Below are 24,433 nucleotides of genomic sequence, written 5' to 3'. Positions count from 1 at the left end.
GTTAGGAGCTAGGTTTAGGCTTAGGGTTAGGAGCTAGGGTTAGGTTTAGGTTTAGGAGCTAGGGTTAGGTTTAGGGTTAGGAGCTAGAGTTAGGTTTAGGGTTAGGATGTAGGGTTAGGTTTAGGGTTAGGAGCTAGGGTTAGGTTTAGGGTTAGGGTTAGGAGCTAGGGTTAGATTTAGGGTTAGGAGCTAGGATCTAGGGTTAGGATCAGGGTTGGGAGCTAGGGTTAGGGTTAGGAGCTAGGGTTAGGTTTAGGGTTAGGAGCTAGGGTTAGGTTTAGGGTTAGGAGCTAGGGTTAGGTTTAGGGTTAGGAGCTAGGGTTAGGTTTATGGATAGGTTTAAGGTTAGGTGTTTGGGTTAAGGTTAGGCTAAGGGTTAGGGGCTAGGGTTATGGGTTAGGGTTAGGAAAATAGGATTTTGAATGGGACTGAATTGTGTGTCCCCACAAGGTTAGATGTACAATACTGTATTTGTGTGTGTGTGTGTTGACTCACCAATTTTAAATTCCTTGCTGGCCATTAAGATCTCAGCATTGGGTATGATAGGGGGAGGCAGGCAGAACTGGAGTCTATATGCTGGAAACAAATGAAAGTACATCCATGTTATCTTCTAGACATTGTTAGTAGAGAGAGAGAGAGAGAGAGAGAGAGAGAGAGAGAGAGAGAGAGAGAGAGAGAGAGAACACAGGCAGACAAACACCTACCTGGAGGTGACAGCACTCCCTAAGCAACAGCATGACAACATAACTAACAAAAACGGGTCACAACTCCTGCAGCTCTGTCGGACGCTGGGTATGTACATAGTCAATGGTAGGCTTCGAGGGGAGTCCTATGGTAGTGTCATGACGTTGGCCTGTGGGTAAGGTTTATGACCCCCCCATAAATACCTTTCTCCCTTCCCCTCTCTTACTGACCCTACTGAAGGACTGCTGTCCTGTTAAATATAGAGAGTCTGGGAACATCAAACAAATGGGGAAAGGAACCATATTTTGGTAATAAAACCAGTTGGAAATATGCTTGATAACGTAATGAGTATGGAGGTCAGTTCATTGTTATCTGGGACATTATGATTGATGACAGGACGACATAAACTGTACCTGAGAAAGTATACACCCTCTAGTTATCAGAGTCACATGGAATTGTTATGCAATTGAAATGTTTGATATTGAAATTGTTTGTTAGGAGATTAAATGTAATTTTAGCTTCCAAATGAGAGAATATGTTTTCATAAGGAAAGTGCCCTGCTCGATCAGTTGCCCAACCCTGTGAAGAGACAGGGGTTATAAACGATGAAACACCTCCTTCCCCCCTCTCCACTATATAAGCCTTTGATGAAAAGATAACCGTTAGTTCCAGTACGTGAGGTCTGCAGCCTCTACGTTAGAAGGACACATGTCAAGAAGAGAACTAAGCCAACCTTGGCGTGAGCTTTGATGGCGAATGGTATGAACTTTGAGCTTATTCACTACAGAAGTGATACTTCCTAGCCGTTGAGTTAGCAGCGGCCGCTGTAGACGGGGGCTAGGAATGGACGGACGACGGATCCAGTCTAACAGACGGACGAAGATACCACCACGTATCCAATTTACCACCAGAGACATTCTTAAGAGTTTACAGGAAGATCTGTTGGCCAACCCGGCCAGCATCTACGACCAATCTACCGAAGCGCAGCTCAGAGTAAATATTTATTGCATTTTCCTTTTCCAAATGGGCGGTAATTTAGAATGCATAAGATAATGTATTTACGATAGCATAGCTGCTGTTTGTGGTTCCTAAGTCTTCCCGCTCTTTCATTCAAGCCCAACCCCCTTTCCTTTGTGTAACCAGGTTCCGTCCACCGGGACGTTTTCTGTATGACATCATTGGTATTCTGTGTATTTGTAATTCTGTGTGATTAGTTAGGTATTTAGTAAATAAATAATTAAACCCAATTTTGTATTGCTGATTCAACTTGTTAGCCAGGGTTCGTGAAGATAACCAAGAATTTACAACTTTCATTATGAGACTGAAAATAAGTTAAGGGTTAATATTGACTGCTATCGATGTAAAATATTACTAAGTATTTTAAGAGTTTATTCGGAAGATAACAGCTCTATAAACGTTCTTCCGTGGTGCCCCGACTTTCTAGTTCATTACATTCACATGATTAGCTTAATCAGGTAATATTAATTACAGAGAAATCATTTTATAAGTTACCATGTCATATCACTTAATCCGGCATAGCCAAAGACACGACAGTAGGTACACCTACAGCTCATCTCTTGGCAGTAGTACTGTAGACTACTTTATCACTGACCTCAACCCAGAGTCTCTCAGAGTGTTCACAGTCAATATCAGATCACAGCTAAATCACAGTCTACTTGAACAGAGCAATACTCCATCATGAGGCATCGAAGCTGAACGAACTACATACTAATAGCAAATGCAATAGATGGAAGGAACAGGAGGTTGGTGGCTCCTTAATTAAGGAGGATGGGTTTGTATTAGTGATAACGACTGGAGAAGAATCAGTGGAATGGTTTCCATGGTGATTGATGCCGTTCCATTCGCTATGTTCCAGACATTATTATGAGCCCATCCTCCCCTCAGCAGCCCCCTCTGGTGGAAGGAGGGCAGTTGTAGAAACCGTTGCCCTTTATGGTTTGGGGTCCGCTCACCAACCAAGAATTCACAAAATGGGACAAACACCAAATTAGCCAACAAAACAAAATCCATTCCCTTTTAGACATTTTCCAGGAGAAAATGTTTTTCTGCAATTGTGATAGGTGTTAACTTAGCAGTAGGAAGCCTGAACAAGATATTTGACCTATCAGTTAGCATAACAAAATTAAAATTCCGGCAGAAAACCTAAGACATACTCAATCATGAGGCATCAAAGCCAAAGGAACTGAGTAACATTAAGAAAATGCTATAGATGGAAGGAATGCAGTTTGGAAACCTACCAAAAAACAATTAGGCAACAACAAATTCAATCCCTTCTAGACAATTTCCTGGGTAAAACGTTCCACTGTAATAGTGAAGGTGGTAACTTGCCAGTAGAAAATCTAAACAGTATATTTGAACTCTTAGCTTCCCTATCAAATCTAAAAATCTCAAATAGAAAAACGAAGAAAATTAATAACAATGAGAAATGGTTTGATGAGGAATGTAAAAAATCGGAGAAATACATAGAGAAATCTATCCAGCCAAAAACATAGAGACCCAGAAAACCTGAGTCTACGCCTTCACTATAGTGAATCACTAAAACAATACAGAAATACGCTATGGAAAAATATCAGAAATCAGCTCATTGTGATTGAAGAATCCATAGAATTACATTTCTTCTGGGAAAATTGGAAAACTCTAAACAAACACCAACACGAATTGCTATCTATCCAAAACGGTGATGTATGGATAAACCACTTCTCCAATCTTTTTAGCTCTATAACAAAGAACCAAGAGCTAAAACATAAACATGATCAAATACAAATCTTAGAATCAACTATTAAAGACTACCAGAACCAACTAGATTCTCCAATTACCTTGAATGAACTAAAGGACAAAATACAATATATTCCTGAGCTAGCCAGCTGAAGTGTCTCCTGGGCTACAACTCACCTATCCTGACCCGTTTTACTGCCGATGCGGAGCCCCATCGGGTCTTCACGACTGGACCACCGACGTTATCTGCCCGAGGGAGTTGTCCAACTGGCCCCTCCGTCGCGACGTAACCTGATCGCCCATCTGCGGCCGGCTAATCGTTAGCTGTCTTTTTCGGCTGCGATCTGAATAGGTCTATCGGACACTTTTCTTGGGCCACTATAACTAACTATTTTGCCAACTTGGACAGGTCCCCCCTTCCACACGGAACCCCACTAACCCACAGACGGAAACGCATGAGGTGGCTAAAAACAGACCTCCCTCCCATCTTCCACCAGCTTGCTAACTATGGCCCGGCTAGCTGTCTGAATCTCACTGGACCCTCTGATCACTCGGCTAAGCATGCCTCTCCTTAATGTCAATATGCCTTGTCCATTGCTGTTCTGGTTAGTGTTTATTGGCTTATTTCACTGTAGAGCCTCTAGCCCTGCTCATTATACCTTATCCAACCTCTCAGTTCCTCCACCCACACATGCTATGACATCTTCTGGTTTCAATGATGTTTCTAGAGACAATATCTCTCTCATAATCACTAAATGCCTAGGTTTACCTCCTCTGTACTCACATCCCACCATACCTTTGTCTGTACATTATACCTTGAAGCTATTTTATCGCCCCCAGAAACCTGCTCCTTTTTCTCTCTATTCTGGACGTCACAGACGACCAATTCTTATAGCTTTTAGCCGTACCCTCATACTTATTCTTCTCTGCTCCTCTGGGGATGTAGAGGTGAATCCAGGCCCTGCAGTGCCTGGCTCCACTCCTACTCCCCAGGTGCTCTCTTTTGATGACTTCTGTAACCGTAATAGCCTTGGTTTCATGCATGTTAACATTAGAAGCCTCCTCCCTAAGTTTGTTTTATTCACTGCTTTAGCACACTCTGCCAACCCGGATGTCCTAGCTGTGTCTGAATCTTGGCTTAGGAAGTCCACCAAAAACTGTGAAATCTTCATCCCTAACTACAACGTTTTCAGACAAGATAGAACGACCAAAGGGGGCGGTGTTGCAATCTACTGCAGAGATAGCCTGCAGTGTTCTGTCCTTCTATCCAGGTCTGTACCCAAACAATTTGAACTTCTACTTTTAAAAATCCACCTCTCCAAAAACAAGTCTCTCACCGTTGCCGCCTGCTATAGACCCCCATCGGCCCCTAGCTGTGCTCTGGACACCATATGTGAACTGATTGCCCCCCATCTATCTTCAGAGCTCGTGCTACTAGGCGACCTAAACTGGGACATGCTTAACACCCCAGCCATTCTACAATCCAAGCTTGATGCCCTCAATCTCACACAAATTATTAATGAACCCACCAGGTACAACCCCAAAGCCGCAAACACTGGCACCCTCATAGATATCATCCTAACCAATGTGCCCTCTAATTACACCTCTGCTGTTTTCAACCAAGATCTCAGCGATCACTGCCTCATTGCCTGCACCCGTAATGGGTCAGCGGTCAAACGACCTCCACTCATCACTGTCAAACGCTCCCTGAAACATTTCAACGAGCAAGCCTTTCTAATCGACCTGGCCCTGGTATCCTGGAAGGATATTGACCTCATCCCGTCAGTAGAGGATGCCTGGTTATTTTTTAAAAATGCCTTCCTCTCCATCTTAAATAAGCATGCCCCTTTCAAGAAATTTAGAACCAGGAACAGATATAGCCCTTGGTTCTCCCCAGACCTGACTGCCCTTAACCAACACAAAAACATCCTGTGGCGTTCTGCATTAGCATCGAACTGCCCCCGCGATATGCAACTTTTTAGGGAAGTTAGAAACCAATACACACAGGCAGTTAGAAACGCCAAGGCTAGCTTTTTCAAACAGAAATTTGCTTCGTGCAACTCCAACTCTAAAAAGTTCTGGGACATTGTAAAATCCATGGAGAATAAGAACACCTCCTCCCAACTGCCCACTGCACTGAGGATAGGAAACTCTGTCACCACCGATAAGCCCACTATAATTGAGAATTTCAATAAGCATTTTTCTACGGCTGGCCATGCTTTCCACCTAACTACCCCTACTGCATTCAACAGCACTGCACCCCCCACAGCTACTCGCCCAAGCCTCCCCCATTTCTCCTTCTCCCAAATCCATTCAGCTGATGTTCTGAAAGAGCTGCAAAATCTGGACCCCTACAAATCAGCTGGGCTTGACAATCTGGACCCTTTCTTTCTAAAATTATCTGCCGAAATTATTGCAACCTATATTACTAGCCTGTTCAACCTCTCTTTCGTGTCATCTGAGATTCCCATAGATTGGAAAGCAGCTGCTGTCATCCCCCTCTTCAAAGGAGGTGACACTCTTGACCCAAATTGCTACAGACCTATATCCATCCTACCCTGCCTTTCTAAGGTCTTCGAAAGCCAAGTCAACAAACAGATTACCGACTATTTCGAATCCCACCGCACCCTCTCCGCTATGCAATCTGGTTTCAGAGCTGGTCATGGGTGCACCTCAGCCACGCTCAAGGTCCTAAACGACATCGTAACCGCCATCGATAAGAAACAATACTGTGCTGCCGTATTCATTGACCTGGCCAAAGCTTTTGACTCTGTTAATCACCACATCCTCATCGGCAGACTTAGTAGCCTTGGTTTCTCAAACGATTGCGTCGCCTGGTTCACCAACTACTTCTCTGACAGAGTTCAGTGTGTCAAATCGGAGGGCCTACTGTCTGGACCTCTGGCAGTCTCTATGGGGGTACCACAGGGTTCAATTTCTTGGGCCAACTCTTTTCTCTGTATACATAAATGATGTCGCTCTTGCTGCTGGTGAATCTCTGATCCACCTCTACGCAGACGACACCATTCTGTATACTTCTGGCCCTTCTTTGGACACTGTGTTAACAACCCTCCAGACGAGCTTCAATGCCATTCAACTCTCCTTCCGTGGTCTCCAACTGCTCCTAAACACAAGTAAAACTAAATGCATGCTCTTCAACCGATCGCTGCCTGCACCTGCCCGCCCATCCAGCATAACTTCTCTGGACGGTTCTAACTTAGAATTTGTGGACAACTACAAATACCTAGGTGTCTGGTTAGACTGTAAACTCTCCTTCCAGACTCACATCAATCATCTCCAATCCAAAGTGAAATCTAGAATTGGCTTCCTATTTCGCAACAAAGCATCCTTCACTCATGCTGCCAAACATACCCTCGTAAAACTGACCATCCTACCAATCCTCGACTTCGGCGATGTCATTTACAAAATAGCCTCCAATACCCTACTCAACAAGCTGGATGCAGTCTATCACAGTGCCATCCGTTTTGTCACCAAAGCCCCATATACAACCCACCACTGCGACCTGTATGCTCTCGTTGTCTGGCCTTCACTTCATAATCGTCGCCAAACACATTGGCTCCAGGTCATCTACAAGACCCTGCTAGGTAAAGTCCCCCCTTATCTCCGCTCACTGGTCACCATAGCAGCACCCACCTGTAGCATGCGCTCCAGCAGGTATATCTCTCTGGTCACCCCTAAAGCCAACTCCTCCTTTGGTCGTCTCTCCTTCCAGTTCTCTGCTGCCAATGACTGGAACGAACTACAAAAATCTCTGAAACTGGAAACACTTATCTCCCTCACTAGCTTTAAGCACCAGCTGTCAGAGCAGCTCACAGATCACTGCACCTGTACATAGCCCATCTATAATTTAGCCCAAACTACTACCTCTTCCCCTACTGTATTTATTTATTTTATTTATTTTGCTCCTTTGCACCATATTATTTAGATTTGAACTTTGAACTTTCTTCAAACTACAAATCTACCATTCCAGTGTTTTTCTTGCTATACTTTATTTACTTTGCCACCATGGCATTTTTTTTGCCTTTACCTCCCTTATCTCACATCATTTGCTCACATTGTATATAGTCTTATTTTTTTCTACTGTACTATTGACTGTATGTTGTTTACTCCATGTGTAACTCTGTGTTGTTGTATGTTGTCGAACTGCTTTGCTTTATCTTGGCCAGGTCGCAATTGTAAATGAGAACTTGTTCTCAACTTGCCTACCTGGTTAAATAAAGGTGAAATAAATAAAATAAAATAAAACAAACCCTCCAACACCAAAAGGCCTGTGGTGTTGATGGTATCCTCAATGAAATGATAAAATATACAGACCACAAATTCCAATTGGCTAAACTTAAACTCATTAACATCATCCTCAGCTCTGGCATCTTCCCTGATATTTGAAACCAAGGCCTGACCACCCCAATCCACAAAAGTGGAGACCAATTTGACCCCAATAACTACCGTGGGATGTGAATCAACAGCAATCTCGGAAACTCCTCTGCAGTATCATCAACAGCAGACTCCAACAGTTCTTCAGTGAAAACAATGTCCTGAGCAAATGTAAAATTGTCTCCTTACCAAAATACTGTACAACAAACCGCGTATACACCCTGCAGACCCTTATTGACAAAGAAACAAAACAAAACAAAAGCAAAGTCTTTTCATATTTTGTTAATTTTCAAAAAAAGCTTTTGACTCAATTTGGCAGAATGGTCTGCTATACAAATTGATGATGAAAGCAGTGTTGGGGTATATATCCATCTTCTACAATATGGCATATCACATTATAACATCAGTGTAGAAGAGGATAAAATCCTTGTAGACAAATAACAAGTGTCCAGTTAAAATTGGCAATAAAAACAGATTTCCTTCATCAGGGCTGTGGGGTGAGACAGGGATGCAGCTTGAGCCCCACCCTCTTCAACAAATATATCAATGAATTGCCGAGGGCACTATAACAGTCCGCAGCACCCGGCCTCACCCTACTAGACTCAGAAATCAAATATCTACTGTTTGCTGATGATCTGGTGCTTCTGTCCCCAACCAAGGAGGGTCTACAACAGCACCTAGATCTTCTGTACAAATTCTTTCAGAACTGGGCCCTGACAGTAAATCTCAGTAAGACCAAAATAATGGTGTTCCAGTTCCAAGGACCACAAATACAAATTCCATCTAGACACCATTGCCATAGAACACACAAAAAACAACACATACCTCGGCCTAAACATCCGAGCCACAGGTATCTTCCACAAAGCTGTGAACGATCTGAGAGACAAGGCAAGAAGGGCCTTCTATGCCATCAAAATGAACATATAATTTGACATACCAATAAGGATCTGGCTAAAAACACTTTGAATCAGTTATAGAACCCTAAACATCAGAAAAGAGACCTTTATCCAGAAAATCCAGAAAAGAGCCCTTTATGATTGTGAGATCTGGGGTCCTCTCACCAACCAAGAATTCATAAAATGGGACAAATATCAAATTGAGACTCTGCATGCAGAATTCTGTGTAAAACGCAACACACAAAATAATGCGTGCAGAGCAGAATTTGGCCGATACCCGCTAATTTTCAAAATCAAAGAAAAGAGCCGTTCAATTCTACAACAACCATATATAAGGAAGTGATTCCCAAACCTTCCATAACAAAGCCATCACCCACAGAGAGATGAACCTGGAGAAGAGTCCCCTAAGCAAGCTGGTCCTGGGGCTCAGTTCACAAACACAAACACACCCCACAGAGTCCCAGGACAGCAAAACAATTAGACCCAACCAAATCATGAAGAAACAAAAAGATAATGACTTGACACATTGGAAATAATTAACAAAAAACAGAACAAACTAGAATGCTATTTGGCCCTAAACAGAGAGTACACAGTGGCAGAATACCTGACCACTGTGACTGACCAACACTTAAGGAAAGCTTTGACTATGTACAGACCCAATCAGCATAGCCTTGCTATTGAGAAAGGCCGCCGTAGGCAGACCTGGCTCTCAAGAGAAGACAGGCTATGTGCACACTGCCCACAAAATGAGGTGAAAACTGAGCTGCACTTCCTAACCTCCTGCCAAATATATTACCATATTAGAGACACATATTTCCCTTGGATTACACAGATGCACAAAGAATTTGAAAACATAACCCAATTTCGATAAACTCACATATCTACTGGGTGAAATACCAGTGTGCCATCACAGCAGAAATATTTCACTTGCTTTGGCAATGTCAAAATATGTTTCCCATGCAAATAATGCCCTTAAATTGAAATGTTATTGAAATTGAGAGAGAGAGAGAGAGAGAGAGAGAGAGAGGAAGAGTGAGAGAGAGAGAGAGAGAGAGAGAGAGAGAGAGACAGGGAGACAGACAGGGAGAGAGACAGAGAGGAAGAGTGAGAGAGAGAGAGAGAGAGAGAGAGACAGAGAGGAGAGAGAGAGAGAGAGAGACAGAGAGGAAGTGAGAGAGAGAGAGAGAGAGAGACAGACCGGGAGAGAGACAGAGAGGAAGAGTGAGAGAGAGAGAGAGAGAGAGACAGAGAGACAGAGAGAGAGAGTGAGAGAGAGAGAGAGAGAGAGAGAGAGAGGAAGAGTGAGAGAGAGAGAGAGAGAGAGAGGAAGAGTGAGAGAGAGAGAGAGAGAGAGACAGAGAGGAAGAGTGAGAGAGAGAGAGAGAGAGAGAGAGACAGACAGGGAGAGAGACAGAGAGGAAGAGTGAGTGAGAGAGAGAGAGAGAGAGAGACAGACAGGGAGAGAGACAGAGAGACAGGGAGGAAGTGGTGATGGAGTTGATACTGTACATACCTTGATAGGTGATTTGGAATAGTCCACCTTTCTCTGTGTTGCTACGGAAACGCACCAGGATCTGATTGGATGTGCTGCTGGCTGGTTCGTTGGGCTCTCCTTCCATAAACACACCTAGCTTCCTGGCTGTCACCTGTGGGCCGTCCCTAAGGGATGACAGGTAAAGGGTCAGAGGTTAAAATTAGTGATGGGGAAGAAAAAAAAAAAAAATCAATATAGTTACAGATCGGGATATTATTTTGGGGATACAGTGCAATATTATTTTTTACAATATCGCAGGATTATTTTTTGCGCTAGTCGACTGTACCTGCACCAAATCTCCGGTATTTGTCTTTCATTTCTTGTTTTCTTTCTTTAAAAAAAATTAATAAATTGTCACTTTTTTCTCATCACTATTATTTCCATCATTACTTTTTAATTTTAATTTTCAAGATCTCTCTTGTCCTTCTGCAGCGGCAGTACTATCGCAGTATCGCATCTCAATACATATAGAATCGTGAGTGTTGTGAGAAGTTCAATTCATATCATATCGGCATATAAGCATTGTGATAATACTGTACGGAGATGCATTGTGATATATGGAGAGGTCCCTGGCAAAGCCCGAGTTAAAAAAAACGGTTCTTCCCTACAAACAAAGATATTACAGGAAAGCAAGATAACCCACTCTGTTTTTTTATTTTTTATTAACCCCGCCCCTCTTTGGTCTCCACAGAGTTGGGTAGAACTGCCTTTAGTTCCTTTGCACCTTATTTATGGAACAAACTGCAGATCCAACTTAAGTTAGACACTCTGGTGTCCCTTGCCCATTTCAATAATGTTATGGAGGATCAATATGATGTCGTCTGTGATTGTTTCTGTTGAATTGTGTCTTTGTTTTGTATGTTTGAAATGTTCTTGTCTGTATGCCTAAAACTGTACATGTCAACATGTTTACACAGGGCACAGCCGTAAAAGAGATCCAGGTCTCAGTCTGTTTTCCCTGTTAAAATAAAGATAAAAAAAAAGAAAATTAAATTAAAAAAAAAAAAAAGATATTATCTTGTTTGTTTTTGACAACTTTTCTGGTATATATTTTATATATATATATATTTTACATACAGTACCAGTCAAAAGTTTGGACACACCTTCCCACCCAGTCCTCCTACTGCCGTCCAATGGGAGTGGCCCTTGGAAGCTTGTGCCCATGCCTTCCTAGTGTCCCCATTTAGCACACGACCCTATTTCTCCCTCAGCCATTCAGCTCTAAAACCATCTGTCTCTGACGGTGTGTGTGTGTGTGTGTGTGTGTGTGTGTGTGTGTGTGTGTGTGTGTGTGTGTGTGTGTGTGTGTGTGTGTGTGTGTGTGTGTGTGTGTGTATCCCAGATTACACCCGGCTCTGCAAACGCACGGCTGGGGAGAACTGAACTGATTCACGGCCTGCGTCTGAAATGGCACCCTCCTCCCTGCATAGTGCACTACTTCTTCTGGTCTAAAGTAGTGCACTACGTAGGGAATAGGCCGTCATTCCCCAATAGGGTCCTGGTTAAAAGTAGTGCACTAGATAGGGAGTAGGGCGCCATTTGCAATGCAACTACAGTGCTACAGCCAAGCAAGCCCAATGCCATAACAGACACACTCAGTGGCAGACAGTGGCACAGTAAAAGCAGTAGAGGTTGAGATTTGGGTCATTCCACCAATTCCATTTGTTTTGAGAAGTGTCACTTGGTATTTCACAGCATTTTTACATTCTGTTCAACTTCATAAAAATAAAAATGTTTTTTCCCATTTCAAGAGGTTAAATAAAAAAAAAATACAAATATATATATTTATATATATAATAAGTGCCTATTAAAGAAAACATGGTTGATGACTTCATGTTAAATCAGCCAAAATACTCCCGTTTGACAGGGAGAATGGAAGCTTGTTGTGTTACAACAGGGAGAATGGAAGCATGATTAATGCACTGCATGATGAATCATTTGACTATTAGATGTTCAGTGTTTGTTTAGATGTTGTTTTTCTTTAGTTTAAAAGGAATTTTGTCCTTGAAAAAAATAAAAAATGAAAATGAGGATTCAGTTCGCGTAACAGGGTTGACAGGGACAGACGTAAACAAATCACATTAAATCATCATCATCATCATCATCATCATCATCATCATCAGAAATGACTTTGTCAAAAGCAACACAATAATACGACTAGTGCTTTGCAATGATGGTGAAAATTTAAGAGCAAGGTTGGGATTAAATGTGTTAAAATCTTCCAGGAAGTCACAGCGGATTCACTTGTAGCAAGTATTTTCTTCATATAAAAATCATATTGATTGCAATTTAATATAACATGCCTCTAAAATGCAAGATTTGTGCACAATTTCTACTGGTAATATCAAAGGCACTCTTTTCATGGAACGACCCAGTAACATCAGTGTTAACGAGGAAACTGGGGAAATGTGACACCAGCCAATTTGGCTCTGTGGGAAAAGATGAAGAAGTCCCTGTTTCCTCACAGGTACACACTATTGGACTGTGTCAAGTTGGCAGACTCCAAATGTGCATCATGAGCAAGGTAGGGCTCACTGTTTCCTGATGACCTCTGACTTTTCCTGGTTAAATAAAAGTTTATATATATTTATATATATATATACACTCACCAGACAGTGATGAAGTCATGTGGCCCATGGACCTGCAGCAGGGTAAAGTTGAGTCTGACACCCAGCCCTGTTGCTACGGTGATCAGCCAGGTACAGTCAGCGGAGCTGGGGTACTCCTCCGGGTAACCAGGAGAGAAGATAGTCCCGTTGTCTGACGTGATGTTACCCCCACAGGGCACTGGGGAGATGGGGGGAGGAGAGAGAGAATAAATCCCACAGACTGAATAAAAACCCTTGGAAACAAGGGATTATATTCTCTCTCTGTTGTTCTATCACCTACATTAAAGCCAATTTAATTAGATATCATCACAGGAGATCTGGGGATGGGCTGGTGTATCCTGGCTGGATGAGGAAGCACAGACGTGGGTGTGTACATAAATGCACATATGTTGGGACACACAATATGACTCATTATTCTCTGGTTACTCTCTCTCTCTCTCTCTCTCTCTCTCTCTCTCTCTCTCTCTCTCTCTCTCTCTCTCTCTCTCTCTCTCTCTCTCTCTCTCTCTCTCTCTCTCTCTCTCTCTCTCTCTCTCTCTCTCTCTCTCTCTCTCTCTCTCTCTCTCTCCTCTCTCTCTCTCTCTCTCTCTCTCTCTCTCTCTCTCTCTCTCTCTCTCTCTCTCTCTCTCTCTCTCTCTCTCTCTCTCTCTCTCTCTCTCTCTCTCAAGATTACCCAGGAAGCCTGTTAGCGAGTGAGGACTCGGTTGGAGTGTTCCAGGAAGATAAGGCCGCAACCCCATCCCAGTGGAGGCTGGGGAGGGAGGAATGAGGCTATATGGGACTGTGGAGGGAGGAGTGGAGGCTATATGGGGAGGGAGGTAGGGATGGAGTAGAAGGATGTGTTAGGGGTAGTAGTCTTGCTGGGCAGTAGAGGACACTCTTCCTACCCCTCGTCTCTGACCCCACAGCACCCTCCAACCCCCCCACCTCCTACCCCACGTCTCTGACTCTCATAGCCCCACGACAGAGCATTTGCTCCGGGGCTTCATAGTCTCCCCTTCCCCACTAACTGACAGATTCGCGCTCCCTCTCGCCCTCCCTCCCTCCTCACCCCAAACACACACCTTCTAAACCCCTCTAAGGGGGTCTGCTGCTTTGCATTTATATGGATGTTTCAAATGTTCCCAGAACATGCAGGCGGTCCTGTAACAACGCTGAATGATCTTGAACCCCCCTCCTCGTGCTTACTAACATTTTCTCCTAACTTCCCTCCTAAACCCCCATAGACACTGTGCTGGGAGAGGAGAGACCCTGAGTGGAATATAGTGATACATTCACGGTTAGTACAGACATCTTACAAAATAGTTTTGTTTATGAGAATACTTAAGGAGCAGCAATGGTACCAGTCAAAAGTTTGGACACACATACTCATTCAAGGGTTTTTCTTGATTTTTTATATTTGATATTCTTCAAAGTAGCCACCCTTGATGACAGCTTTGCACAATCTTGGCATTCTCTCAACCAGCTTCATGAGGTAGTCACCTAGAATGCTTTCACAACAATCTTGAAGGAGTTCCCACATATGCTGAGCACTTGTTGGCTGCTTTTCCTTCACTTTGCAGTCCAACTCATCCCAAACCATCTCAATTGAGTTGAGGTCGTGGTGATTGTGGAGGCCAGGTCATCTGATGCAGCACTCCATCACTCTCCTTCTTGGTCAAACAGCTCTTAGAGGTGTGTTGGGTCATTGTCCTGTTGAAAAACAAATTATAGTCCCACTAAGCTCAAACCAGATGTGATGGCGTATCGCTGCAGAATGCTGGGGTTGCCATGCTGGTTAATTGTGCCTTGAATTCTAAATAAATCACTGACAGTGTCACCAGCAAAGCACCATCACACCTCTTCCTCCATGCTTCACTGTGGGAACCACACATGCAGACATCATCTGTTCACCTACTCTGCGCCTCATGAAGACACGGTGATTGGAACCAAAATCTCATCAGACCAGAGGACAAATTTCCACCGTTCTAATGTCCATTGCTCGTGTTTCTTGGCCCAAGGAATTCCCTTGTTATTATTGGTGTCCTTTAGCAGTGGTTTCTTTGCAGTAATTCAACCATGAAGGCCTGAGTCACACAGTCTCCTCTGAACAGTTGATTTTGAGATGTGCCTGTTTCTTGAACTCCATGAAGCATTTATTTGGGCTGCAATCTGAGGTGCAGCTAGTTGCCGATTTCTGAGGCTAGTAACTCTGCAGCAGAGGTAACTCTGGGGCTTTCCTTCCTGTGGTTTTTGCGACTGCACTTGAAGAAACTCAAAGTTCCTGAAATGTTCCCGATTGACTGACCTTCATGTCTTAAAGTAATGATGGACTGTTGTTTGCTTATTTGAGCTGTTCTTGCCATACTATTGACTTGGTCTTTTACCAAATAGGGATATCTTCTGTATACCACCCCTACCTTGTCACAACACAACTGATTGGCTCAAATGCATTAAGAATTAAATAAATTCCAAAAATTACATTTTAACAGGGCACACCTGCTAATTGAAATGAATTCCAGGTGACTACCTCAACAAGCTGGTTGAGAGAATGCCAAGACTGTGCAAAGATGCAATCAAGGAAAAGGGTGGCTACTTTCAAGAATCTCAAATATATATATATTCCTTGATGGCATCTTTGCACAGTCTTGGCATTCTCTCAACCAATCTGTCTCTGCCTTTCTGTATAACACTCTCTCTCCCTCTCCCTCTGTCTCTCTATATACAGTTGAGGTCGGAAGTTTACATACACCTTAGCCAAATACATTTAAACTCAGTTTTTCACAATTCCTGACATTTAATCCTAGTAAAAATTCCCTGTTTTATGTCAATTAGCATCACCACTTTATTTTAATAATGTGAAGTGTCAGAATAATAGCAGAAAGAACTATTTATTTCAGCTTTTATTTATTTCATCAGTCCATCACATTCCCAGTGGGTAAGAAGTTTGCATACACTCAATTAGTATTTGGTAGATTCTTCAAAGAGATTCTTGAAAGCCTTTAAATTGTTGAACTTGGGTCAAACGTTTTGGGTAGCCTTCCACAAGCTTCCCACAATAATTTGGGTGAATTTTGTCCCATTCCTCCTGACAGAGCTGGAGTAACTGAGTCAGGTTTGTAGGCCTCCTTGCTCACGCACACTTTTTCTATAGGTTTGAGGTCAGGGCTTTGTGATGGCCACTCCAATACCTTGACTTTCTTGTCCTTAAGCCATTTTGCCACAACTTTGGAAGTATGCTTGGGGTCAATGTCCATTTGGAAGACCCATTTGCGACCAAGCTTTAACTTCCTGACTGATGTCTTGAGATGTTGCTTCAATATGTCCACATAATTTTCCTGCCTCGTGATGCCATCTATTTTGTGAAGTGCACCAGTCCCTCCTGCAGCAAAACACCCCCACAACATGATGCTGCCACCCCCATGCTTCATGGTTGGGATAGCGTTCTTTGGCTTGCAGCCCCCCATTTTTTCGTCCAAACATAACAATGGTCATTATGGCCAAACAGTTCTATTTTTGTTTCAACAGACCAGAGGACATTTCTCCAGAAAGTACGATCTTTGTCCCCATGTGCAGTTGCAAACCGTAGTCTGGCTTTTTTATGGCGGTTTTGGAGCAGTGGCTTCTTCCTTGCTGAGCGACCTTTCAGGTTATGTCAATATAGGACTCGTTTTACTGTGGATATAGATACTTTTGTACCTGTTTCCTCCAGCATCTTCACAACATCCTTTGCTGTTGTTCTGGGATTGATTTGCAATTTTCGCACCAAAGTACGTTCATCTCTAGGAGACAGAATGCGTCTCCTTCTTGAGTGGTATGATGGCTGCATGGTCCCATGGTGTTTATACTTGCGTACTATTGTTTGTACAGATGACATGGTACCTTCAGGCATTTGGAAATTGCTCCCAAGGATGAACCAGACTTGTGAAGGTCTTGGCTGATTTATTTTGATTTTCCCATGATGTCAAGCAAAGAGGCACTGAGTTTTAAGGTAGGCCTTGAAATTTATCCACAGGTACACCTCCAATTGACTCAAATTATGTCAATTAGCCTATCAGAAGCTTCTAAACCGTTGACATCATTTTCTGGAATGTTCCAAGCTGTTTAAAGGCACAGTCAACTTAGTGTATGTAAACTTCTGACCCAATGGAATTGTGATACAGTTTATTATAAGTGAAATAATCTGTCTGTAAACAATTGTTGGAAAAATTACTTGTCATGCACAAAGTAGATGTCCTAACCGACTTGCCAAAACTATAGTTTGTTAACAATAAATTTGTGGAGTGGTTGAAAAACTAGTTTGAATGACTCCAACCTAAGTGGATGTAAACTTATGACTTCAACTGTATATATATATATATATATATATATATATATATATACACGACGCCAGGACAGCGGAGTCAATCACCACCTTCCAGAGACACCTGAAACCCCACCTCTTTAAGGAATACCTGGGATAGGATTAAGTAATCCTTCTAACCCCCCCCAAAAAAGATATAGATGTACTATTGTAAAGTGGTTGTTCCACTGGATATCATAAGGTGAATGCACCAATTTGTAAGTCACTCTGGATAAGAGCGTCTGCTAAATGACGTAAATGTAAATATATATATATATATATATCTGTCTTTCTATATAACACTCCCTCTCTCTCCCTCTGTCTCTCTCTCTCTATATATATATATATATATATATGCTTTGTTAGTGTTTACTTTTTCTTTATTTTTAATTTCTCTCTCTGTGCCTGGAGGTCCTCCCTCATCAGTACTTTCTCTCTCTCCTGTGTGTGTGTGTGTGTGTGTGTGTGTGTGTGTGTGTGTGTGTGTGTGTGGTAGGGTAGCAGAAATACTCTGTTAATCCATCTGTAGTGTTGAGTCTCCATCTCCTGTTGCCTCTCCTACTAAATGAGCTATTGATCCAACACATTGATTAAAGCCAGGCTACCACACTGTCCCTGTCAATGTCAGTACTGGCTGGGGGTGGAGAGGAGTGGGTTGTCAGATTCATGTCAGTACTGGCTGGGGGTGGAGAGGAGTGGGTTGTCAGATTCATGTCAGTACTGACTGGGGGTGGGGTGTAAGGTTGTCCACGACTGAGTAAATGCAACAAACAGGTGTAAGGATACTGATGGTTATTTAACAGCTGGAAACAGAGATATAAAACACCAGAACAAAAAACATTGGGTCTTGTTTGGTCACTCCTTCATTCAACCAGTTCCTGGTATATGTACTTGAATCCACATCTATCATAATGCACCCGGTAGGAAATAAACATACGTTTTTCTTTGACTTAGCAAATAACATTCATATTTCTGTAACTTTCTGAATTTGACACACAGCTTTTAAATTTGTCTCTGCCAAGTCAGAAGTCAAACTCAGTGGGCTGAGTCGTAGTTTTCAGATTAACCTCTCTCGCTCTTTCTCATACTGCACTGTCACACCCTGATCAAGTTTCACCTGTTCCTTGTGACTGTCTCCACCCCCTCCAGGTCTTATTTTCCCCAGTGTATTTATCCCTGTGTTTCCTATCTCTCTGTGTATTTATCCCTGTGTTTCCTGTCTCTCTGTACCAGTGTATTTATCCCTGTGTTTCCTGTCTCTCTGCCCCAGTGTATTTATCCCTGTGTTTCCTGTCTCTCTGTGTATTTATCCCTGTGTTTCCTGTCTCTCTGCCCCAGTGTATATATCCCTGGGTTTCCTGTCTCTCTGTGTATTTATCCCTGTGTTTCCTGTCTCTCTGTGTATTTATCCCTGTGTTCCTGTCTCTCTGCCCAGTGTATTTATCCCTGTGTTTCCTGTCTCTCTGTACCAGTGTATTTATCCCTGTGTTTCCTGTCTCTCTGTACCAGTGTATTTATCCCTGTGTTTCCTGTCTCTCTGTGTATTTATCCCTGTGTTTCCTGTCTCTCTGCCCCAGTGTATTTATCCCTGTGTTTCCTGTCTCTCTGCCCAGTGTATTTATCCCTGTGTTTTCTGTCACTCTGTCCCAGTGTATTTATCCCTGTGTTTCCTGTCTCTCTGTACCAGTGTATTTATCCCTGTGTTTCCTGTCTCTCTGCCCCAGTGTATTTATCCCTGTGTTTCCTGTCTCTCTGTACCAGTGTATTTATCCCTGTGTTTCCTGTCTCTCTGTGTATTTATCCTGTGTTTCCTGTCTCTCTGTACCAGTTCGTCTTGTGTGTCTTTCAAGTCAACCAGCGTGTGTTCCTGTACTCCTGCTTCTATTCTCTTTTTGCTATTCCTCCTGGTTTTTGACCCTCGCCTGTTTTCTGGACTCCATATCTGCCTGCCTTGACCTCGAACCTGCCTGCCACTCTGTTCCTCCTGGACTCTGAACTGGTTTTGACCTTTTGCGTGTCCACGAACATTCTCTTGCCTACTCCTTTTGGATTGATTAATAAATATCAAAGACTCAAACCATCTGCCTCCCGTGTCTGCATCTGGGCCTCGCCCTTATACACTAACTCAGATGACTGATGATTGGCTAAAATAATTGCATAATAAGGTGATAGTTGGAGCAGTAATGTGTTAGCCACTTTCTGTAGTGAGTGCATAGATTTTCTCACTGGTCCCCCTGTGGGAATCGAAACCAACAACCCTGGTGTTAAAAGCTGTTGGTCTACCAACTGAGTCACATGGGTCACATTGGCCTTTAATGTTATTGATTATAATTTGTTATAAAAAAAACTTGTTATGGATTTAGATCACCTCCCATCACATAGTTGGAGACTCATCCAATAGAACTCAGAGTTGGAATCTTCTCTAACATCAGTGTGGTATCCCTCAGGGCAGTTCCCCTGGGCCGTTACTGTTCTCAATTTTTAGTGTGTTTTTGAAAATGCCTAACCACTTGTAAAATCTACTTGCATACACTTCAAACAGACATGCATACCCCACCAGACATGCCTCTATGGGTTTCTTCACGGGCACCCAAACCAAAAACAGATTTAATGTGTCATAATGGAATGTTCTGCCACCAGAGGTTACTCCAGCAAAAAAAGCAAAGTTTAATTAAAAACACAGACAAAAAAAGGGATTGTATCACAGTGCCTCTCCTCTTTCAAAGTATCTAATTTAACTGTTTCTAAGAATCTGAATATGCATATACGAATAGTGTGTAAAACAAAATGTGTTGTCTCTTGGTGTCTTTCCTATATATTTATTTTATCTTTATTTAACTAGGCAGTTAAGAACAAATTCTTATTTTCAACGACGGCCTAGGAACTGCCCCTGAACTGCCTTGTTCAGGGGCAGAACGACAGATTTGTACCTTGTCAGCTCGGGGATTTAAACTTGCAGCCTTTCGGTTACTAGTCCAACGCTCTAACCACTAGGCTACCCTGCCGCCCTGATGTATATATGTATATTTGTTTTATAATAATGTAATGTAATATCTTATGTTGTTCTTCCATATAACTGTTCTGACCTTTGTCATGTATTTGTATGTTTTATGTGGACCCCAGGAAGAATAGCTGCTGTATATTCAGTAGTTAATGGACCCCAGGAAGAGTAGCTGCTGCATGTTCAGTAGTTAATGAACCCCAGGAAGAGTAGCTGCTGCATGTTCAGTAGTTAATGAACCCCAGGAAGAGTAGCTGCTGCATATTCAGTAGTTAATGGACCCTAGGAAGAGTGGCTGCTGCATATTCAGTAGTTAATGAACCCCAGGAAGAGTAGCTGCTGCATATTCAGTAGTTAATGAACCCCAGGAAGAGTAGCTGCTGCATATTCATTAGTTAATGGACCCTTGGAAGAGTAGCTGCTGCATATTCATTAGTTAATGGACCCTAGGAAGAGTAGCTGCTGCATATTCAGTAGTTAATGAACCCCAGGAAGTGGACACCAAGAAACTTGAAGCTCTCAACCTGCTCCACTACAGCCCCGTCGATGAGAATGGGGGCGTGCTCGTTCCTCCTTTTCCTGTAGTCCACAATGATCTCCTTTGTCTTGATCACGTTGAGGGAGAGGTTGTTGTCCTGGCACCACACGGGCAGGTCTCTGACTTCCTCCCTATAGACTGTCTCAACATTGTCGGTGATCAAGCCTACCACTGTTGTGTCATCAGCAAATTTGATGATGGTGTTGGAGTCGTGCCTGGCCATGCAGTCGTGAGTGAACAAGAGGGGACAGAGCACGCACCCCTGAGTATCAACACGTTGGATGTTTTGTTACCTACCCTTAGCACCAGCTGTTGTTTACAAATATACATAGACCACTACGCCTAATAGGACCGATGGTAAAGGGAGACATAGACCCACTCACCATCGGATGGCAAGGCACCCAGACCTATGTCTCCGATATGTCCGTCTCTATCTGCTGCAAATGAGGTCCTCGTTGGGCGTCTGAAGTAAATCCTTCCCGTCCGACACAATAAATAAAAAGTGTTCCTCTAGTACGAGGTGAGTGATCGCTGTCCTGATATCTAGAAGCTCTGTTCGGTCATAAGACAACGTGGCAGAAACATTATGTACAAAAGAAGTTACAAATAATGTGAAAAAACACACACAATAGCACTATTGGTTAAGGGACCGTAAAATGGCAGCCATCTCCTCCAGCGTCAACTACCATCATCATTATTACTACTACTACTACTATTATTACTAATATACTACTGCTCCTACTACTACTAATATTACTACTGCTCCTAATTCTACTACTACCACTACTACTAATATTACTACTGCTCCTACTACTACTACTACCACTACTACTAATATTACTACTGCTACTACTACTACTACTAATATTACTACCACTACTACTACTTCTAATATTACTACTACTACTACTACTACTACTACTACTATTACAACCACTACTACTATTATTACTACTACTACTACTACTACTATTACAACCACTACTACTATTATTACTACTACTACTACTACTAATATTACTACTACTAATATTATTACTACTACTAATATTACTACTACTACTACTACTAGTATTACTACTACTACTACTACTACTACTACTACTACTAATATTACTACTACTAATATTACTACTACTACTACTAATATTACTACTACTACTCAGGGATCTATTGTCCCTCCATAAGGTCCCAATGGCCTGGTACTCAGGGCTCTATTGTCCCACAAACAGGTCCTAATGGCCTGGTACTCAGGGCTCTATTGTCCCTCCATCAGGTCCTAATGACCTGGTACTCAGGGCTCTATTGTCCCTCCACCAGGTCTTAATGGCCTGGTACTCAGGGCTCTATTGTCCCTCCATCAGGTCCTAATGGCCTGGTACTCAGGGCTCTATTGTCCCTCCATCAGGTCCTAATGGCCTGGTACTCAGGGCTCTATTGTCCCTCCATCAGGTCCTAATGGCCTGGTACTCAGGGCTCTATTGTCCCTCCATCAGGTCCTAATGGCCTTGTACTCAGGGCTCTATTGTCCCTCCATCAGGTCCTAATGGCCTGGAACTCAGAGCTCTATTGTCCCTCCATCGGGTCCTAATGACCTGGTACTCAGGGCTCTATTGTCCCTCCATCGGGTCCTAATGACCTGGTACTCAGGGCTCTATTGTCCCTCCATCGGGTCCTAATGGCCTGGTACTCAGGGCTCTATTGTCCCTCCATCGGGTCCTAATGGTCTGGTACTCAGGGCTCTATTGTCCCTCCATCGGGTCCTAATGACCTGGTACTCAGGGCTCTATTGTCCCTCCATCGGGTCCTAATGACCTGGTACTCAGGGCTCTATTGTCCCTCCATCGGGTCCTAATGACCTGGTACTCAGAGCTCTATTGTCCCTCCATCGGGTCCTAATGACCTGGTACTCAGGGCTCTATTGTCCCTCCATCAGGTCCTAATGGCCTGGTACTCAGGGCTCTATTGTCCCTCCATCAGGTCCTAATGGCCTGGTACTCAGGGCTCTATTGTCCCTCCATCAGGTCCTAATGGCCTGGTACTCAGGGCTCTATTGTCCCTCCATCAGGTCCTAATGGCCTGGTACTCAGGGCTCTATTGTCCCTCCATCAGGTCCTAATGGCCTGGTACTCAGGGCTCTATTGTCCCTCCATCAGGGCCTAATGGCCCGGTACTCAGGGCTCTATTGTCCCTCCATCGGGTCCTAATGACCTGGTACTCAGGGCTCTATTGTCCCTCCATCGGGTCCTAATGGCCTGGTACTCAGGGCTCTACTGTCCCTCCATCAGGTCCTAATGGCCTGGTACTCAGGGCTCTATTGTCCCTTCATCAGGTCCTAATGGCCTGGTACTCAGCTCTCTACTGTCCCTCCATCAGGTCCTAATGGCCTGGTACTCAGCTCTCTACTGTCCCTCCATCAGGTCCTAATGGCCTGGTACTCAGCTCTCTACTGTCCCTCCATCAGGTCCTAATGACCTGGTACTCAGGGCTCTATCGTCCCTCCATCAGGTCCTAATGGATAAAAATAAAATATCCTTTCTATTTTATTAAGTTAAGTTCAATTATGTTCTTCTTACTATAAAATGAAATAATTTAAAATAATGGCACTGGATTTATAATCATATCCTGTTAGCTAAATGAACAAGCCTATAGCCCATGGCATGGAGCATAGCCAGATAACATACAGTAGACCAAGTCATATTCTGTATTTTTCTGAAATACATTTTCTTCATATCATAATGTTTCATTAGATCTGACTAAAATAAATCATGGATTTATTGTGTACATTTAAATATTTTTTTTTAAATGTAGATGTTCCAAAGGCGAGCGCCTGGAGATGGTAAACGGCCTTGTGGGTAATTAACGGTTGATTACAGTGAGACCGACGTGCTTTTACATGCCAATAACCGACTGAAAAAAATGTAATGACCGTCACAAACCCTAATCATTACCACTAACACCACCATCACTACCATAATTAAACTAATACCTTCATCATCACCCTGCTCTTTGGAATACTAATAATAGGTAAGTTACTGTTTGCTAAGCAGATGTTATTATTCTGTGTTGTTCATGCTATTGACAGGCTAATACATACTTGGCTACAAAGAGGAGCCTTTTTTGGTTTGTTTTGTTTTTTCCTCTTGGCTTTAATAAAGATACAATTTGGAAAACCTTTATTCATTCTGCAAATAATGTATCTCTTGGAGAAGAATATTGTGCATCTCTGTTTTCTACCTCCCCGTAATGTTTTCTACATTACGAGCTCCACTCTGGATAGTCATGGTCACTCAGCCTGTACTTGGTAAGGATCTGTCTCTGCCAGGTGGTCACTCAGCCTGTACTTGGTAAGGATCTGTCTCTGCCAGGTGGTCACTCAGCCTGTACTTGGTAAGGATCTGTCTCTGCCAGGTGGTCACTCAGCCTGTACTTGGTAAGGATCTGTCTCTGCCAGGTGGTCACTCAGCCTGTACTTGGTAAGGATATGTCTCTGCTTCATATCTCTGAACAGAGTAGAGATAATCAGCCAGGTGGTCACTCAGCCTGTACTTGGTAAGGATCTGTCTCTGCCAGGTGGTCACTCAGCCTGTACTTGGTAAGGATATGTCTCTGCTTCATATCTCTGAACAGAGTAGAGATAATCAGCCAGGTGGTCACTCAGCCTGTACTTGGTAAGGATCTGTCTCTGCCAGGTGGTCACTCAGCCTGTACTTGGTAAG

The 24,433-nt window shown here is 43.0% G+C and overlaps 1 protein-coding gene across 1 annotated transcript in view; it reads right to left on the bottom strand.

The window, feature by feature from the left end:
- Window positions 1-24,433, bottom strand: part of LOC115173255 (CUB and sushi domain-containing protein 2) — a gene marked incomplete in the record, with an annotated part of 501,741 nt that overhangs the window by 159,601 nt on the left and 317,707 nt on the right. Inside the window, 3 exon segments of the mRNA XM_029731172.1 lie at window positions 496-576; window positions 10,225-10,370; window positions 12,855-13,032. Of these exon segments, the coding sequence (XP_029587032.1) occupies window positions 496-576; window positions 10,225-10,370; window positions 12,855-13,032 (405 nt within the window).

This window comes from Salmo trutta, chromosome 34, assembly GCF_901001165.1.
Source record: "Salmo trutta chromosome 34, fSalTru1.1, whole genome shotgun sequence".
Lineage (NCBI taxonomy): Eukaryota > Metazoa > Chordata > Actinopteri > Salmoniformes > Salmonidae > Salmo > Salmo trutta.
The sequence above is the reverse complement of the archived record's forward strand: the minus strand, read 5'-3'. Positions and strand labels throughout refer to the sequence as shown.